At 37.7% G+C, this 21581-nt stretch overlaps 1 protein-coding gene across 1 annotated transcript in view; it reads right to left on the reverse strand.

Annotated features, from left to right (window-relative positions):
• Nucleotides 1-942: 942 nt before the first annotated feature.
• STK17A (serine/threonine kinase 17a) overlaps nt 943-21581 on the reverse strand; it is a 36042-nt gene continuing 15403 nt past the window's right edge. The window contains exons 2-7 of the mRNA XM_081932574.1: nt 16179-16391; nt 11344-11488; nt 7376-7502; nt 4823-4871; nt 4555-4731; nt 943-4060 (exon numbers count right to left, since the gene is read on the reverse strand). Coding sequence (XP_081788700.1) covers nt 3742-4060; nt 4555-4731; nt 4823-4871; nt 7376-7502; nt 11344-11488; nt 16179-16391 — 1030 coding nt within the window. The 3' untranslated portion in view covers nt 943-3741. The remainder of the gene's footprint in view (nt 4061-4554; nt 4732-4822; nt 4872-7375; nt 7503-11343; nt 11489-16178; nt 16392-21581) is intronic.

A 21581-nucleotide genomic window follows, 5' to 3' on the forward strand; every position in this document is an offset into this window, starting at 1 on the left:
ATATTTTTCAAGAGCAATCCCATGTATATAGCACATTACAGAAGTGACCAGGGCATGAGTGAGCAGAGTCTGAGAATCCAGAAAAGAGTGCAACTGGTGCACAACACAAACATGTTCAAAAGCCATCCTAACGATGAATGTCACTTCCTCCTTAAGCAGTAGTCTAGAAGGACTGTGCATCATGTCTGTTTGGAGTAGCTCTAGTAACAAAGATGGTAAAGTCTCAGATCCAGAAGCACAAAATGTAGACCCACTCCAGCTTGCCAAGGTTCCTTTTATTTTTCTAGACCTTTGAAGCCTGGCATCAACAGCATTGCCAGGGTGGAGATATGTAATTGGTGTTCATGAACACACAAATACTTCACCCCATGGCAATAAATTCACTCTGCAACAGATGTTATACAGGAACCTTGCAACATCCCACATATCCATATTCTGTTGTCATTAAATGAAAGTTAATTTATAAATCTGAGCTCAAGGAACAATGGTAAGCTACCCTTTCTGGCTTGGAAATATTTGCTAGCCTTCGCCAACTTATTTCTCTTAATGTTGATTGGAAATAAGGATATTTTGTTCCATATCTATTCTTAAGTCGTAAAATATTTCGGGTGATTGAGAGCCACTAGTATAATTTATAGCATTGTTTATATTCTTTGTTGGAAAAAGGACACAGTACTTGGGGAAAAGATACATTGCTTTTGTTCCTTCATTATGCCTTTATTAGCCTAATATTGATCTGCCTCTGTGAACATTAATCTGTAGTTGTGACACTACACTATATCTTAAGGACATAATTAAACTAAGAAGAAATAGATCTCATATTATACACAGTGTCTACTTTTTAAACCAGAAACTAACTACTGGTGTAAAATCTTTGTCCAGAAGAATTTGATCACACTGCATTGCTTTCCGTGGAATATACTAGAGAACCAATGCTTTTAATAAAACAAATTCCTTTATTAACAATGGTTTGATATTGCTTACAAAATGGGAAAAAAGATATTGCATACATATCAGAAAAAGTATTGAATTCTCGTTTAAGAGTTTGAGTAGTAGAGCTAATATTCTGGAAATGAATTCTTAAACTTAAACTGCTAATGTTTTTCAGTGAATTATTGTCTCAATTACAAACAAATCAAATATAGTTTTGGAGCCCCAATTTTCAGTTATGAACAAAAAATAGTGATTTTTATAATTGAAAACTACTTAGTAAACTGCTGAGGAAAAGAGATGTGGAATTTAAATTTTTAAGTCAATAAGATGATTCCTTGTGAATTTAAGTGAATTCCAATTACATATTAATGGCTCAGAGAACAAAATTTTCAAATACAAAATGTACGCACTAGAGGAAAGAACTACTCCATGTTATAGCAATAAATTTGATGAAACAAATGGCACAACTCAAAATCAATTAGGAGCTTGGCATAGTCTCATTGATTTGTGAAAGTTAATATGTAAATAGATGGTTGAGTGTTGAACTACCAGAAAGTTGCCTCTTATGAAAGTATACTCTTGGCTTTCATGACTATGCTAGTAAAGCAATATTACTATTATTAGTGATGGAGATACTTTTTCAACTAAGGCATAGCAAAAGGTATGGAGCAATTAAGATTTTAGTATTATTTAATAGAAACTCTTTAGGACAGAATGACAATTTTCTCTTAACTGGAAAGCAGAAAACAACTTCAGAATTGAACATTTCCTTAAAACGTTATGAATATTCCTCTTGAGTTGAAGAAAAATTATGATATGCAAATTTCTAAAGATCATTTAAAAAAACCAGAAAAATCAGTTTACCACATTAAAGAAATTATGTTTGTATTGATCAATGGAAGAATCTAATTGGGCTATAATTTAAAGGCATATATAATCATAGCGTACTTATCATAATTTTGTAAAATTGCTAAGCTATTTAAAGATATGGCACTTATTTACTGTTCTTAACTCTTTATAAAGGTACTCCTGTATTCTGAAGGAGTTTTCTTCTGTTGATTATGCTGCATTTATGACCAAAGTATCCAGAGTGCAAGTTCTTATCTATACTTCTAACTAGGAGTTGTCTAGAAGAAATTAATGAGCGCTTCAAGGGAGAGAAGGGAAAGGGGCTGTATAGTGAGGCTGTCTTGTAACATGCAATCATAATGGGCAGGCTCCATTGCAATCGTAAGTAAATTTACATCATTCTATAATCACAGAGTAACAAAAATAATACAAATAACATAATTCATATCACTTGTGTAATGATCTTACTATGGTTGACATAGTGTTCAATTTAATATGCAACTGAAAATAACAGACATCCTCTTTATCCAACTACAATAAATCATGGTTTCATTGTGTATATATAGCTCATAATTGTAAAAGTCTTTAATTCCTTTCAGATTTACAACTACGAGCTAACAAAAAAAATACATATTAAGAATGCACTTGAATTGAAATATGGATATACACAAACACAAATCTTGCATTAATTAATAATAAACAGAAAATCAATGTTTCCCTCGAAATTCCATTTTTAACTTATAAGCACTGCTAGATCCTCACAATTTCTTATAAATAAGTATGGAGTGAGAAACTTGCATTTATACTTAATAAAAATTAATAAACTATCTTCATATTGAACATTTCTTCAAATTTTCTAGTGCACAAATGTTGAAATTTTACAGAAACTTAATCAAATTATTATATAGCTTGAATTATATAATCTAAACATGGTTCTGAAATAAATGTTTAATATTATTCCCAAAACTGTTACTAAATCTATTAGAAATAAAGCACTTTTCATGTAGAATACAAATTTTAAGAAGTAATCGAATGATGATAAACTGCATGATGTACATTCTGCATATAAATGAGTTTTTGGGGTCTTTCATTCTTTGAGTTACAACACATCTATCTCTTTAGAACTACATAGAAAAAAATAAACTGCGAAGTAAAAAAACAGCCTATGCCTATTCCTGTGATCAGGCTTTTTTTAAAGAAAGCTAAAACATCTTGATAAACTAGGAGTGTAGAAGTAAAATAAATTTAGGAATAAAGCTAGAAAAAATATTTCTTACTTAGTGACGAATAGTTTAAATAGGACCAATAAAAGCCCACTGGCCAATTTAGGTACAAATCTATCTAAACATACTAGAAACTAAAAGTATATTGTTATTTCTTTCCTAATAATTATAGAACAACACTATTGGTCACCAAATGATAATTATATAGATTAAATACCAAAACTAATAAACATATTTCAAAAGAACATCCTCTTTTCCCAATGGCAAACATTAAGGTTAAAGTTAGGATTACAGGTAGAGGCATTTATCAGAAATAATATTATGAAATCTGGAAACTGAATAAGCTTATATACTAACATTCAAATTTTAACTGTTGTTATTTTATGCACTTGAGGAAAATATACATATATCAGTTTTATTCAAGCAACTCAAATATCTACCATGAATAAATAATTAAACAGAATATCTAAAACATTGCTTTGCATGTATTAGATATTTTAAAATAAACTAATGTTTTCAGCTTTTCTCTGTGTTAAGTATTTCCAATAATATCAATTCTATAGAAAATTCAGGTGTTTGCCAGATGATTTTTAACATTTTACTTCTACAAGAATATTTTTATATGAATTTTATTTCGCTGTACATAACTGATCTAAGAAAAAAGAGCCAATCTTACAAGTTAGGGCTCAAAGCAAAAACAAGCTATAATTCAGGCAATTGCAGGTGTTCAGTATTTTCAGTAAACTCCAGGTATTTCATGGAGAAATGGTTCCTTAAATTTAAATAGTTTTGAAATAGTTTTGTGTGTAACAATTTTATCTTTTTTTGATTGCCTGCATTGACCCAGTGTATAGGATGCCATTAAAATAAGCTCCTCTTTTACTACTGGTTCTTCTGCTTTTCCTCCACTTGTAGAATGTTCAGATGTAGAGACTTCATTTACAGTAACATCATTTGTTTCATCTTCTGTGTTTTTAATACAGTTTATTTTATCAGGAATATCAGTTTGAGCCAGCCAAGAATGCAGCAAACATTCTTCTGCAGTTGCTCGTTTCCTAAACGGAAAAAGAAAGAAATTGACTTAAAGAGTCTGGCTATAAAATGTTAAGGCTTAAAATCACATTTTGGGATCCTGTTAGCTTTGAGAATATTTCAACTTCACATGAACCATATTTTCCAAATAATAGGACACAATCTATTGCAAATAGTCATATTCTTTTTTTAAAACTTACATTTTCATCAGAGCTTATATTTTTATTTTAGGATGAAGTAAACAGATCATATCACAGTAGACCAACCTGTGAATCTCCCTCCAGAAAAGTTAGATTACATATACTAAAATAATAACTATAAATTTGATGTTTCCAGTTTAATCATCAGAATTATTCAAGTCCAGCTAAGTCCACTGCTAATGCAAAATCACATGAGATGACATTGTGAAATATATTAAGCCAAGAGTAACATAACTTAATCATTTACATTTTCAATTCCTATTATTCATATGCATAGGTTAATCACTCATGAAGAAAATAACTGAAATAGATCTTACTCAGGTTTTTTAATCAAAAGAGATTTGATGAAATCCACTGCAGATTCAGATATAAAATCAAAATCTTCAGAGTAATTTACATGTATCTGAGATATATTTAAGAATGTTTCTTGTTTATCATTCCCCAAAAAAGGCGATACTCCTGTTAGCATGACATATGTTAATACTCCAATGCTCCTAAATAGAAAAAGAAAATAAAAACATATAAGTTTCATTAGAGAAAAATATGTGGTTTTGAATTAATATTTCAATAAACAGTTTTTCTTACCACATATCTGTTGCAGTACTGATTGGATCATAGCTTAGAATTTCTGGAGCTATTAGAAAAAAAACCAATTAAGTTACAAAGAAGACAACAAGGAGATGGCAAAGAGATGGTGGTTTGTATTTCTTTTGACATATGCAATCTAGTTGGTGGAAACAAATTATTCAGCCTTTGGCACTGACAACTGAAACAGTATAATAATGTGAAAAGGATAAACAGAAAGAACATTGGTCCTTACCTGAACGTGTCTTTTCAGTAGAGTGGTGGGAGGGGCTACAGTTGGATTTTGTCAAAGCCTGATTGGTCCAAAGACTGAGGGAAATTTCTTTAAGTATCCTCCTTTCCCTGTTGGCTCCGTTTCCCCGAGGTTGAATGATGAAAGCTATAAGACACAACAGAAACAGACCACCCAACCAGCCCGCACCCCTTTTGACTAGCTACGTATATTGCTGAACTAGGGAGGGATGTAGCCCCTCCCGCTACTCTACTGAAATGACACGTTCAGGTAAGGACCAACGTTCTTTTTCCAGTAGAGATGGTGGGAGGGGCTACAGTTGGGATGTATTCAAGCTGGGTCCCAGGGAGGGAATTAAGACCCCGGGAAGGGGCGGTCGCTACCTGCTGGAAAACCCTGCATCCAAATGCAAAAATATCAAGATGATAGTGTCGGATAAAGGGAGTCGGGGACGACCAAGTGGCCACCCTGCAAATGTTCTTGAATGAGGCTCTGGTGGCCCATACCACCATAGTGGCGGCGCTCCGCGTGGAATGGACAATGATCCCCGAAGGAGGAGTCTGATCTGAGGCTTCATAGGTGGCGATGATGGCCTGCCTTAACCACCTCCAATAGTGGCAGAGGAGACCTTGGCCCCCAGGCAGCTAGGCTGAAAGGAAATGAAAAGAGTCTGACTGACAGATCGCCAATGTACACCTGAGATAAATGCGTAAAGCGCATAAAGTGCGGTGGACGTCTAGGCGGTGCCAAAGGCATTCCTTCTTGTGTTTGTGAGCTGGACAAAAGTTAGGGAGAATGACCTCATGTGCTCTATGGAAGGGGGAATTGACCTTCGGGAAGAAGGTCGGGTCCAGTCGAAGGACCACCCTATCCTGATGGAATTGGCAGAGATCATCTTTGGATGACAGTGCCCCAGTTTGGAAATGCGCTGAGCAGATGTCACAGCGACTAGGAACGCTACCTTTAGGGAGAGAAACCTCAGGTGCACCGTTCTCAATGGTTCAAATAGAGGCCCTGTCAGGGGCCTGAGAACTAAGGGCAGATCCCACGTGGGAAACTGATGAACTGAGGGCGGCAGGATGTTAGCTGCTCCCTTTAGGAATCTTTTGACTAGGGGAAGGTGAGATAGAGGGGAATAGCCAGACCTGGCAAGGACCGAGGACAGGAGTGGGAAAGACCCTCGTCCAAATCCTTCTGTAGAAATTTGATGATTTGGGTAACCAAGGCCTTGGTTGGAGATATGTCGAACATCCTGTACCATTCGACGAATGGCGACTTCATGGAATTATAAATCCGCATGGTCGATGGACCTCTGGAAGCCTCGATAGTCGCAATGACCTTGGATGACAAGTTTGCGTCCCTCAGGAGGCTCCACTCAAGTGCCAGGTGGTCAAATGGAGCCACTGGGGCTCTGGATAGATTATGACTCCTGGCACAAGGAGATCTCCTCCTGAGGAATCCTCCATGGGGAGATATAGACAGTTGGACAAGGTCCGCAAACCAAGGCTATCTGGGCCAATATGGTGCTAGCAGGATGATGTGTGCCCTCTCTACCACTATCTTTCTCAGGGTCCCCGGGATCAGTGGGAGAGGAAGGAAGGCATAGACTGGGCCTGGCGGCCATCTGCTCCTGAAGGCAGATATAGTATTGGGACATATTGTGTTAAGGAGAGTCTCCAAAAAGTCAAATTTCCAAGAATGGGTGCTAGTGAAGGTGCCATTACTTGATTCTGCATGAATCTCCTTCCCTATATAGCTACTTTATAAGCAGATAAAATGCTTTCAACATTCTGCAAAGCATTTTTACAGAATTAGAGGAGCTACCTTACAAGAACCCTGGTTGTGCAGTGATTACAATGCAGTATTGCAAGCTAACTCTGCCCATATTCTAGAGTTCAATCCTGATGGGCTTAAGGTTGACTCAGCCTTCCATTCTTCAGCAAAATGAGGATCAAGATTATGGGGGACAATATGTTGATGTTGTAAACTGCCCAGAGAATGCTGTAAAACACTATAAAACATTATATAAGTCTAACTGTTATTGATATGGTTACCTTGGGAAAGAGATGACTGGAAAATCTGCTTTGCCAGCCCTGCTGCAAGATTCAAATGTAATTTAAGCAATGTGAATGCAGGTTATGCTCACAGAAATAGTGAAAAGCTTTTATTTGTTATTCTGGTTTTCTATTGGAATAGAAATTGAATATTATAAGATCTAAAACATTCAAAGCTTAAATTCTGATAACTATCACATAACTCAAATGTTTGCATTATATTCTGCAAGCTATTGGCTCTGAAGATCACATAAATAACAAACATACCAACATATTCAGGTGTTCCCATAATTTCTCTTAGTTCTTCATTAGTTTTCAGTACTCTGGAAAGTCCAAAGTCAACTATCCGAATTTCTCCCAATGGTGATTCACAAGATAACAAAATGTTTTGCGGCTAAAAATATATATAAAAGGAAATAAACTTACTGGAAAATAGTTCAGCCATTTCCTATCAGGCATGTAACATTTCTGTCCACCAAAGCTTTAGATTTTACCATATGTTATTTACATACCTCTCCACCTATTCAGGACAAATGTCACTGCCTTGAAGTCTAGCATTCATTAATTTATCCATCATCAATTTACAATGATTACTATGTGAACCAAAAAAAAAATGTGTATAATTTGTCCTGAACAGACAATCATTACAGTTTCTGTTCAGGCAACTGTGGATTTGCCTTTCTTATCACACTACCCTAATGCTTACCATACAATTCCCATATTTATTTCCAATATCTTAAGTTGTTCCTGAAGGCTATAGTTCAGATCAACTTTTGTAGGATTCTGAATATTCTGGAATAGTCTTGTAATTACAGTATCTGGTTATCATCAAAAATATCTTTTGAAAGCTAAGAAGTTTGAATTTGACAGAGTATCAATTATATATACTAATATTACTTTCCCCAGGCTATGTTTTGAGAAATCAATAGTTTTGTCTCTTTATGCTGCAACCTTTCACTGAGCACTTACTAGTGCTCGGATGAGGTTTACCAACCTCTCTAATGTAGTTAACATTATGTTTCAAATAATATATTCATCTAATTGTCCTGCAATGTCAATTCAACCATTTCCAACATATCTCAGCAATAGCATTCTTTAAATACTCTGTGCCTGGCTCTTTGTGTCAATTCGAAGAATTAATTCTGTACTTCTTCCAATTAACAGTATATAAATATCCTAGTCTCAATCCAAGTAAAGGCTTTATTTCGTACTAGCATAGTACTTTCTTCTTGCCAAACTGGTTTAAAATCAATCCTACACTGTGATTAAGGTTATTTAGAAATGATTTATCTATATGGACAGCTCAATGACAGTTGGGGAGTCTTGTGCTATCTGAAAATATCTGTTTTCTTCCAGATGTTTCAGTACCTTTCCACTACCAAAGATGTTACCTAGTTGGGTGACAAAATATCTACATAGCAACAACAAGAATCAAGCTCAAAGAGCACCAAGGACTCCACAGTTCAATTCTGAGCTACATATTTTTTTCAGTTGCTACAATTCTTTACTTCACTAGAGTTAACATCAGGTTACTATAAATTGCTTTTAACTGATTATTTAACAGATCATGGTCTTCTTTCCAATGTTACCACTTCACTCGATGAGCTTTCCTGAGCATCCTGCTCTGAAGTTGTTAATTTACTTTGCCAGTGCTTGCTCAAGCATTGTATAATAGATATATTTCAACCAACTGGGTATATATTACAATCTTGTATTGTCCATGTAGATGATTCATCCCCATATTGTCAATAATCTCTTTGTCACCTGAAGGACTCAAGTAATTGATCTATTATTGTCCAGAAACAATATACAATTATCCCAATGTTGCAGCAGAGCAGGGCACCAACCTAAGCCCAAGGGGGCTGCCATTCTCCATAAAGAGAAAAGCTACTGCTGTATGCATTCTTGCCAACCATACTGACTTGCAGGAAGCTATATGAATGAAAAACTCTGTGGGTATAGATTACCTCATGGTCACAAATCATAAAGACTAAACCTTTAAAAAAAAAACACATTCACAAACAAACCTCACAAATACTATAAACTCTCATTCTTATATTTAAAGGTTTCCCTATAGTTGCTAGTTAGGTTTCCTCATAATAAGGTTTGCTTGTTCAGGTCATGTGGTCTTGCTAATTCCTCACTGCATGTTTACTAGTGGTTGTTTTCATGTACTTTGTAAGGCCTACATAATTTTATCAAGTGACAAAAATGATTCCTGAGAGGATTAACCAATTTTCCACATATAATTAACTCATTCCTCCATTCAGAAAATAAAACAGCTAACTGCGAGATCTCTGAAGAGACAATGACATTTAAGATTTGTTTTCATCAGTTTTTATCCCTTTTTTTAATTTAATATGGCAAACTAAAAAAGGAGCAACTTTTAAAAAGGAAAATAGAAAAATAAAGCCAACCCCCTCCCCCCAAATAGGTGTGTGTGTATGTGTGCTACATTGCATAGGCAATCTTAAAATGTCCACATTTGAAGTCACATATTCAATACTTCTAGAATTTTGTTAGAAGTAGTTGTAGTAATCTTGGTTAATATAGGCAAAAACAGAGGGCCAGATTTGAAAAAAACCTGTCATTTAATAGCAGAGTTCATTAAACTTCTGTGGCTGTTGATTAGTCAGAAAACTAATAAGTGGAAATTTCATTTCTGACTCAGACCTAGAGTTTAACCTGGCAGCCAGTTAAAATTAAATTAAAACTGAATTGCCAAGTTGGACCTGAATCTTGCACTGGTGATGCAAATCTCTATTTTAACTGAGATGCAGGTTAGAATGTCTTGACACAGCAAATTTGCTCTCCATACTTGTCATATTTACAAAAGAATGCACAACTTGATCTGAGCATATCTACAGGGAGTCCAAAAGAGCTTCTTTTATGTGTACATTGTACTGTAGTTGTGATGTAAGGCTTTGCTTGTCTGATTAGTCAGCATAAGATATTTTTGGCCTTAAGTCTCATTTTCCAAGTTAAATATATTTTTTACAGACAGCAAAACCTATAATTATGTAAAGCATGTACTTTTAACCAATATAAATATTGTTGTAGTTGATAGTGCTAGATCCTTAGGCCTAAACTTTGAAACAAAAGTTTACATGATGCTATAAATTCCAAGATGGAAAATGATAAAAAGTCACATTGAGAAGAGAGCTTAGTTAAAAAGATGCTGGCATACCTGTAAAATTTCCAGGTTCAGTTGTGACAGCAAAATTGATGAAACTATTTGAAATTCTAATGGAAAAGTTGGTTTTCACATCAGATACACTGTTTTCCCTAAGATGACTACGGCTCTTCCCATATTCCAATACTGCACATATTTTTCCTGCCTTCCTTTTCTGACATCAAGAGTTTCTTGCATTTTCTGGATGTGCAATCTTCTTTAGCTTCTGTGGCACTCATTGTAATACTTTAGCAATTATCTTTTTTGGTAACCAAAGTAAAGTTTGCCTGTCCTTACAAATGCTTTGCGCAGAAATAACACTAGTTTGTAACGTTGTAAGTCATCTGGCATAAATTCGTCTAGGAACCAGTCTAAAATAAATGCATCATCATTTTCCATTATATATAACATAGCATCCTTTAATCAGATTGCTGCAAGATAGCATTCAGTTTTAAACATTAATCTATATCAGGTAGGAATAGATATGTCAGAGTTCGAACATCATTGTGATGAAGTTTTTTGTTCTCAATTCTTCTTTGGCTTGATGCACTGCCTTATCACCTGGGAGGTAAACATTAATCACCCCATACATATAATAGACAAAAACCATGTAGATTAAATTATTTACCTAAAATTGTAGTTTTTAATTTGCATTTACATAAATATGTTCCCTTCCTCTCTGCAGGTACCTGAACTGGCAGAGACACCAGGCTTCCTGTTAGTGTTTCAAAAAATTGAGGAACAAGGCAAAAGATGATTCATATGTGCACAATGAATATGTACCAAAATGTACAATATTAGAAGATTCTTAATCTGCACAATTGCATAATATTATTTGGATGTACAACTGACCATCAGGAAAAAATAATAGAGCTAAAATAACCTGCAATACATACTTGGGACAACTGAAGAAAAGTTTGGCAGAGGTAGAAGTAATTTCCTAAATAGGCAGAAAAGTCTTTTTCACCAAAAATCAAAACCTCTAAAATGTCACAATGTATTCTTCAAAATAAGCAATCAGAATTCTTAATATTGCTTCAATTCTTCAGAATTATTATCTCACCTTCAAGTCAAGATGAACTACATTGTTTTGATGTAAAAAGGAAACTCCTTGTAAAATCTGCCTCATGAGATGCTTAACATCTTTTTCTTTGAAGGAATCTTCTCTTTCAGCTACACACTGGTCAAAGATTTCTCCACCAGCAGCACTGAAAATAAGAATATTTGTATATAATTTTCAATTAGTCAGTGTTAATTACATTTATATCTCATCTTTGTATTAAAAATTATGCTTAAGGTAATTTTAATAAGTTAAAACATTTCAATGAAAATATTAAAATTCAAATAAAAATATATCCATGGAAATCGAAACACATAACAGATTAGACCAAATTCAACAGCAAATAAATTTTAACATCAGAAGAACTAAATAAAACATATATTTGCCTGCCAACAAAGGTAGAATTAACCAAACCGCCTTTGGAAGGAAGTTAGTTTTATAGCAACCACTATAAACTATTTAAGTAAAATATTTTATTGTTTAGGTTCTTGGATTACCGTATATAATGTTTACACCTCAGTTTAGTAAGAGGGAACTCAGCTACTATATTTAATACTTTTTTTGTATAAAAATTGAAGAATTATAAATAAGCTTCTACAAAAATGTAGCTTTTATGTGTGGATTAAGATGTTAAATCACATATTCCTAATCTTTAAAATACAATTGTTCTGAAAATAAAAATTAACCAAATAATCAGTTTGCTTTAATCCTTCTGCTGTTAAAATAATTTAACTAGACCAGATAAGTAACAGTTCTCTTTATAACGAGCAGTGACTATGTTATGCTGCAATAATCAATATTTTTCTTCCCTTTGTATAAGAAGTGGCATAGAGAGTATTTTTTCGAGAAATAAGACAATTAATTAATATACTCTTGTTCCTTCTAGAGAAGCTGAGAATGGGTTTATAATCAATATAAAAATATCCACCAGTGGAAGCACAAGCAATGCCTCTCTAAGTAATTTTAATCTATTGGATATATAGTGTTAGGGAGCAACATTTAAATATTTGAGCCCAGCCCTACCATATACTTTAAATTGGGTTTGGCAGATCATAGACTGACTATACTTGTATACCTGTAACCAATAAGCTGCCTAGAGGTGTCTCAGTGAAATGGATGACATAGAAGTCAAATGATGATAGACAGACAGACAGACAGACAGACAGGTTCAATGCAGCATGTTCAAGTTAGATGTCATGTGACATTTACTATCTTCACTTAACATCATGTTGACACCTCATTTAACATTAGCTGAATTGTGCATGGTAAAATAATATCTAGAAACAACTATTGAGGCTAGGTATAAATTGAGGCAGATGATTTTAAAGTACCGTATTTTTTGGAGTATAAGACGCACCTTTTTTCCTCAAAAAAGAGGCTGAAAATCTGGGTGCGTCTTATACATCGAATACAGCCTTTTTTGCCTCCCGAAGCCCCGCCCTTTCACCGAAATGGCCGTGCATAGCCTTATGAAGGCTTTCAGAGAACTCCTGGGGGGTGGGGAGGGCAGAAATGAGCAAACAATGGGCTGTTTTTGCCCCCCTCCCAGCCCCCAGCAGCACTCTATAAGCCTCCATAAGCCTGTGCATGCAATCTTTTTGACAAAAAGCAGGCCCGTTTTCACAAAAAAAATGTTTTTTGCTCTCCCCCCCTCCCCAGGAGCACTCTGCAAGCCCCCCCAAGGCTATGCATGCCTTTTATCTGAAAAAAACGGGCCCGTTTTCGTGAAAAATGGGCCATTTTTCGGAGGTTTGCAGAGCACAAAAACTTTTTTTTTCCTTTTGGAAAGCTCTTTAACTGATGAAAATTACATTGATCAAGTGCTGTGCCAGCAGAAACAAAGTCTTAAGGTTTGTCAGTGATTTCCTTCTCCAGCACATACACCTGGAAACATCTACCTACCTACTCACTCTCTCCCTATCTACCTACTGTATTTCTCTCTCTCTATCCCTCTATCTACCTACTCTCTCTCTCTCTCCCTACCTATCTACTGTATTTCTCTCTCTCTAACCCTCTACCTACCTACCTACACTCTCTCTCTCTTCCTACCTACCTACTGTATTTCTCTTATCTCTCTCTATCTATCTATCTATCCCTTTATCTACCTACCTAATTAACTTACTATCTCTACCTACCTACCTACCTACCTACTGTATTTCTCTTTCTTTCTCTCCCTCTCTATCCCTCTATCTACCTACCTACTTTTTTAAAAATTTGCCTCTTCAAAACCTTAGTGCGTTTTATACTCCGGTGCGTCTTATACTGCGAAAAATACGGTAGATTCCCACGATCCATTGACTAGACAAAAAGAACAGTAACATTTTTGGGTTGCAAATGAAGCAACATTCTGAAGTGACAAATGCCTCCCTAATTTACTAAATAGAAGGAGGAGAAAGCTTTATCAGACCTCCACGTTTCTATTATAGAAATAGTTTTGCCCTTCCTATGGAGTTGATTTCCTGGTCTATGCTACCTAGTGAGGCCACAAGCCACCTAGTGAAGCAGTTCTCAGAGCAGTTTTCAGAGGGTTCATGAAGACAAATAAACAAACATTGAAAAAATTCTCAGTTTCAATTTTAATATGATATAGATAGATATCAATATACTACTAAAACTCTAATTTTCATGACCTCTAGCTGAGTTAAACAGTGTATCATAGGACAACAATTTTTAAACCAAAGTACTTCAAATTGGCTAATTTACAGAATGTTACCAAAAGCCAGGACCCATGATTCCTAAGAGAATGACATTGAGGAAGGTTGTACCTGCTTCACTGGCTTCTGCTAAACTGCTGCTGCAATTATGGGATCATCATTTTCAAAATTCCATGACAGTTTCCAGGCCAGTCCCACAATTCCTTGTTTCCTCCCTCCCCCATCAATTAAGGGAGAAGGGAGGAGAAGCAAGGAGGAATGAACCCCTGCATAATGTCTATAGAGATTCTCAGTCATCCAGTTCATAGCTGTCTCAAAGCTGCTTTTTCTAAAGGCATTTAGAATAGAATAGAATAGAATAGAATAACAGAGTAGGGAGGGAGGGAGGGAGGGAGGGAGGGAGGGAGAGAGAGAGAGAGAGAGAGAGAGAGAGAGAACATGAAAGAAAACTGAATGACGCTTCAAAATGAAATTCGGAAGGACCAGGGAATAAAACATTTAAGACTCAAAAATGAAGAATATAAGGCCCAAGCCTATGCCGATGACTTAGTATTTGTTCTAGAGGACCCATTAGAATCCAGTCGGAAATTAATTCAAAAATTAGAAGAATATGGCGAAGTGGCAGGATTAAAGATCAATAAAAACAAAACAAAAATGATAACCAAGAACATGATAAAAAAGCAAGAAGAGGAACTGGAAGTAACAACCAGAATGCAAATAACTAAGAAAGTGAAATACTTGGGGATCTGGGTGTCGGCAAAATGTTCCACAATTAAAGATGATAACTATAATAAATTAGTGATACAAATAAAGAAAGAGTTAGAAAATTGGAAAAATATTCAACTATCACTCATGGGACGTATAGCGACAATTAAAATGAATATTTTACCAAGAATCTTATTCCTCTTGCAAGCCGCACCTATTAATCCAGGTAAAAAATTCTTTCAAGAATTAAACAAAATAACCGCTAGGTTTATTTGGCAGGGACGAAAAGCGAGGATTAAACTAAAGTCATGCCCATGCTTTAACATGCTGTGTTCAGTGAATCACATGAAAAGCTGAACAAACATTTTTCATACTTCAAGTTCACTGTTTTTTTTAAATATTTCGTTTACTTACTCCAAGTCCACTTCGATATCCTGACTTCTTAATGTTTGAATAAAAAGAACAAAAAGAAAAAAGAAAAAAAAGAAAACTGAATGACGCTTCAAAATGACAATCCCAGAAGATAATTGGAATAATTTCTTTTTACTGGATTCTCAACAGAGATGGTTGAATATACTAAATAAATCCGTAACAAGGATCACCAATCATATGGATGAATTATAAAGACAAATTGGAATAGAAAGCTGGCATAAAATGGGACAGATTGTTACAACATATATATCTTTAAGTAATAATTACATACATACATACATAAATACATACATACATACTGCTGGTTCGGCCTGGACCAGCTGAACCGGTAGTAGCGGTGGCAGGAGGATCCGCCCACCTGGCTGGAGTGTGCAGGAGCAGGTCAGGAACACAGGAATATCATGAGGTAAATTAAAAAGTATACAGAACACACACAAAAGGAGAGAAAAAGGGAAACTCCTCCTTTATACTAACAGCAATCAATCAGCTACTTAAATCTAATATTTTAGAGTTCTAAGTTTTTTGCTGATAATTGGATTGGAAAAGATTTTTTTAATTTGCTTATTGTTAACAGGTTGTAAAATGAAGAGTGTTACATTTTTTAATTAAGAGAAGGTGAGATTATGAAATTGTTTTTATTTGTCATGATGAGGGTGGGAAGTTTCATTCTTCAGGATACACACACATATACACACTTTATTCCCTTTCTTCTTTTTAGCTTGAATTTATCTTTTATTGTTCCATCTAATCTTAATAGAAATATTAGGAAAAAAAGAATCCAAACCATTTATCTGGGACATTTTGCTTCTACTATTAGTAAACTCTAATATTTCTAACATAATTTTCTGCTCCAAAGCTGAAACCTTATTCATATGATCCTCTCCCATGTTCTTTGTTCATTTTGCTTGTTTCTTGGAAGTGGTTCATAGCTCCAGAGATAAAGCAGGATAAAATCAAAATAAATTAGAGGGAAACTGAAGTTATTTCACCAAACACATATCAAAACCCCAAACATGCTATACTAAGGCATAAAAAGGTATTACTTACTATTCCAAAACCAAAATAATTTCTGTTGGTGTCTCATATACTTCATGCAAGTTAATAACCCATTGATTGGATTGTGCCAGTTCCAGGACTGCAATCTCATGAATTACATCCATTCGACAGTCTTGGCCTTTTCTTCTTTTTCTCATGAATTTTGCTGCAAACTCTTTTTCAGTCTGTTTGTTTATACATTTCTTTACTACTGCAAATTTCCCCCTATAATTGGAGAGAAGGTGAAGAAGAAAGAAGAAGGAGGAGGAGGAGGAGGAGGAGGAGGAGGAGGAGGAGGAGGAGAAGAATTAATAATTTATTAAATTTCTAGACCGCCCCCTCTCCCCGGAGGGACTCGGGGCAGTGTACAGGAATAAATTTAAAACATACAAACAATCATACACATAAATAAAAGTCAGATTAAACAACCCCTGTACAATTTATAAAAATTAAAAAAACAGACCTTAAAACCAATCTTTAAAAATTTAGAAATAGGACTGAGGTGGGATAGGTGGAATTAGGCCAAGCCGACTAGCTGGAATAGGTGGTTTTAAGTTTCTGACGGAAGGAGCGGAGATCCGTAGTCATTCTAATGTCGGGGGGGCGGTCATTCCAGAGGGTCGGGCCCATCACAGAGAAGGCCCTTCCCCTAGGCGTCATCCAATGGCACAGCCTAGTGGACGGCACCCGGAGGAGTCCCTCTCTGTGTGAGCGAATCGGCCGGAGGGATGTATGGGGCAGGATACGATCCCACAAATAACTAGGTCCTGTGCCATGGAGCGCCTTAAAAATGATGATCAACACCTTGAAACGCACCTGAAAAGCCACAGGTAGCCAGTATAGCCCGCGCAGGAGAGGTGTTACGTGGGAGTAGCTAGAGACTCCTGAGACTGCCTGCGCGGCCGCATTCTGAACCAGCTGTAGCCTTCGGGTGCATCTCAAGGGGAGCCCCATGTAGAGAGCGCTACAGTAGTCTAGCCGGGACGTCACAAGCGCATGAGTGACTGTGCGAAGGGCGCCCCGGTCCAATGGGGGATGCAATTGGCGCACCAGGCGAACCTGGTGGAACGCCCCCCTGGCCACGGCTGTCACATGGTCATCCATGGACAACCGGGTATCCAGAAGGACGCCCAAATTGCGTACCCGATCCACGGGGGCCAGACGTTCGCCCCCAATGGCCAGTGATGGAGTAAGCTGGTTGAACCGGGGCGCCGGTAGCCACAGCCACTCAGTCTTGGACGGGTTGAGCTTGAGTCTGTTACTTCCCATCCAGATCCGTACGGCTTCCAGACACCGGGACATCACTTCGATAGCATCGTTGGGGTGGTTTGGGGTAGAGATGTACAGCTGGGTATCATCCGCGTACAGATGGTAGTCTACCCCAAACCCACGAATGATCTCAGCCAGCAGCTTCATATATGTATTGAACAGGAGAGGCGAGAGGACCGACCCTTGTGGCACCCCACAAGAGAGCGGCCTCGAGGTTGACCTCTGCCCCCCTGCCAATACAAATTGCACTCGGCCAGAGAGGTAGGAGGAGAACCACCGCAAAACGGTGCCCCTCACCCCCAACCCCTCCAGTCGATGCAATAGTATACCATGGTCGATGGTATCAAAAGCCGCCGAGAGATCTAATAGGACCAGGATGGAGGAGCAATCCCCATCTCTGGCCCTCCAGAGATCATCCACCAACGCGACCAATGCCGTCTCCGTGCTGTGGCCGGGCCGGAAACCGGACTGGCGCGGGTCCAGATAATCATTTTCCTCCAAGTGGCGCGGAAACTGTTGTGCCACCATACTCTCTACAACCTTCGCCAGAAAGCAAAGGTTGAAGACAGGACGGTAGTTGGCTAACAGAGCTGGGTCCAGGGAAGGCTTCTTGAGGAGGGGCCTCACCACCGCCTCTTTCAGGGCGGCCGGCAGAAACCCCTCACTCAAGGAAGCGTTGACTAACTCCTGAAGCCAGCCTCGTGTGACCTCCCAGGATGCCAATACAAGCCAGGAGGGACACGGGTCCAATAAACATGTGGTGGCTCGCAGTCGCCTATGCAACCTGTCCATATCTTCGGAAGTAACAGAGTCAAACTCCTCCCAGAATGGGACCTCACGACCCGCCTCCGACGACCCTTCTAGATCACTAGTAAGGACCAACTCGCTTCGAATCTGAGCGATTTTGTCCTGCAGATACTCCCCAAATTCCTCTGCTCTGCCCTGAAGAGGAGCTTCCTGCGGCCTCTGTTGGAGGAGGGAGCGGGTCACCCCAAACAGGGCGGCAGGGCGGTTATCTGCGGATGCAATAAGAGTGGCACAATACTGACGCTTGGCCACTCTTAAAGCCACAAGGTAAGTCCGTAAATGGGCTCTTGCCTGAGTTCGGTCAGATTCAGAGCGTGACGATCTCCACCTGCTCTCTAGGCGTCTCTTGTGGCGCTTCATCACCCTCAGCTCCTCGGTAAACCAAGGAGCCTGGGTGGTTCGCTGCCGCAAGAGAGGCCGCAAAGGCGCCACCCGGTCCAAGGCCCCAGCGGCCGCACTATTCCATGCAGCCACTAGGTCCTCCGAACGGGTGTGGGTCAGGGCTACAGGAAGTGGCCCAAGCTCCGTCTGGAACCTATCAGGTTCAATCAGGCACCTGGGGCGGAACCATCTTGGGTACTCTGGTTCCGCCTCCCCGCGGTGGGGAGTAGCGGCTGGAAAGTCGAGCCGGAGCAGTGATTGATCAGACCATGACAGGGGGGTGATAGCTAAATCCCCTGCTCCCAGATCACTCCTCCATTGGCCAGAGACAAAAATAAGATCCAGTGTGTGTCCTCCCTCATGTGTGGGGGCCTGAATTATTTGGGTCAGGTCCATGGTTGTCATGGAAGCCATGAACTCCCGAGCTACTTCGGATGCCTCCCCTACCGATGGCAGGTTGAAGTCACCCATGACCAATAGTCTAGGCATTTCAACTGTCATCTCGGCGATCACCCCAAGGAGCTCGGGCAGGGCTGCTGATGCATAGCGAGGAGCCAAGTATACAATCAGCAAGCCCAACTGCTTCCCTGGGCCCCATTTCACACACGGGGACTCAAAACCGGTTATCTGTGGCACAGTGGTCTGTCTTGGCTCAAGACCTTCCCTCACAAGGACCGCTACCCCACCACCCCTGCCTAGTGCCCGTGACTGATGAAATGCGCGGTAGCCTGGCGGGCACATTTCCACGAGGGGGAGGCCTCCCTCGTGGCCCAGCCAGGTCTTCATAATTCCTGCCAGGTCCGGCTCCCCCTCCGACACCAGGTCATTAATGAGGGGGGCTTTGTTGACAACGGACCTGGCATTGCATAGCATCAGCCTCAGGCCCTGGCTCTGTAGGTCCTGACCACATAGATTGCGGGGGTTGGGACATATGACCGGCCGTACCCAACGACTACGGTCTCCCAACCGGTGATGCGATCTCTGTCTACCCTCATACCTGCCCCTCCCCACGACCGTTGGTATGAAAAGACCCTCTTTTGGAATATCGCTACTCCCCCCCCTTAATGGCTCAGCTCCTTTCCTTAACTCCACCCGCCGGCTTGGCACTGGTCCCTCCCTCAGCCCGGCTAACCCCTCCCCCCACCCTAGAACCCCCTAAAAAACGAATTAAAAATTTAGCTAAAAAACCCGAGGCCACGCCTCGCCCAGAAGAAGAAGAAGAAGAAATAATAATAATAATAATAATAATAATAATAATAATAATAATAATAATAATAATAATAATAATAATCTGGATGCAAATTTAAAGTATAATCAGCCCATCAGAGTTCTCCTAATTAATGAACTTTAAAAGATCTTTTGGGGAGAAAATCCTTTATCTGTCTGCCTATGACTTGAAAACACATAAAAATAATTTTTTTATTCCCCAAACATTTAATTAATTTTTTTTAAAGTGTCTGAACCAGGACTAGGAAGCTATTTTGTGTGTCTTTTTTTTTTAATGTATTTGAATGGCAGGATTCATGTCACATAATGTGATTGATGAAGAAAAGAGTTAAAATCAAAACTTTAATCTATCTGAAAGGTTTAATTGGCAAAATTGGCATATTAGTGCTTGCCATAGCTTTATGTATATATTTTTAATTATTTTAACAAAAATGTCCAACTTACGCCATTCACTTAATTTGGATAAAGTTTTCTGGAAATGGTCTGGTAGTGCAAAGTAATTGTTGGGGAATACAAGGCCTATAGTTTGCCCATCCTTGAGCTACACATTAGGTTTAATAAATAGGGATAATCATATTCCTTGCTTCTATGCAAAAATGGAAGCAACAGCTGGCATCTTAAATATTTCATTTTTTATGTCTTCCCTGTGAAAATAATTTATAACTTCTTTGGTGATAAAGATGAGATGGGCAGGACTGTTTCTATGAAGACAAAGAATAATTCAACTGACGTTACTATTATTATGGAAGAAACAATTTATTTGCAAAGATTTTTGTAATTACAATTGGTTTGCTATATATTTTTACCACAAATTCACATAGTGTCCATAAAATCAACCCTTACTTCATAAAATGAATATTTGAAAGAATAAAAAAAAGTAGAAGAGTAGTCTATCAGTACAAAAACAGAAAATTAAACCATAGTTTCTCATGTTGTCCACTAGTTTCAGACAGTAATATACAACTTTTTCAAATTTTCTTCTAAATACAATTTTAATAAACATAAAAGAAATGTTACAATTAATGTTTTTTTAAAAAAAATAGTTATTTGTTTGTATTTTCCATGTATGCTAAATAGGTAAATGTACTTGCATTTTGTGATGGAATATATTGGTTTTTTTTAAAAAAAAATCTAAAAATAACTAGTATATAATGAGAAGAAACCCACACTAAATAAGGAAATAAAGACTCCAATCGCTAATGGTATTTTTTAAAATTCTATTAAACAAAATAAAAGTTCAAAAAGCAAAATAAAAAACTTCCTACATTTAAATTATATACATACATACATACATATCTGATTATTGAAATTATGTAACTTTTTCTCATTTCATCTTTATAATTTTTTTTAGCATTTAATTAAGCGTAAACTATGCAAACAATATATTGTCTATATCTAATTATACATCTATTTCCTTGATCACAATAGATATTAAGATGTTAACATTTTTTTCTTTGTAAATTACAGGTGTTCCAAATACTATGTACCAGTCCAAACTGGATGGAATAGAATCAATGAGCTTCTAGCAATATTAAATATTGATATTCTTGCTTTAAATCAAATAGATATGATTTAGCAGTTATGCTTGCTTTCATATGCAGCTATCCTTTGATGTAGTTTCCTGGACATTTTGGGGGTGGGGTTGACTTACTTAAGTTTCCTCAAAGTTTATATTTTAAAGTTGTGGGTGATTTTTAGTGATAATCACTCTCTCTCCCTTTCTCTCTCTCC

Source organism: Natrix helvetica (assembly GCF_964273705.1).
Source record: "Natrix helvetica genome assembly, chromosome: Z".
Taxonomy (NCBI): domain Eukaryota; kingdom Metazoa; phylum Chordata; class Lepidosauria; order Squamata; family Natricidae; genus Natrix; species Natrix helvetica.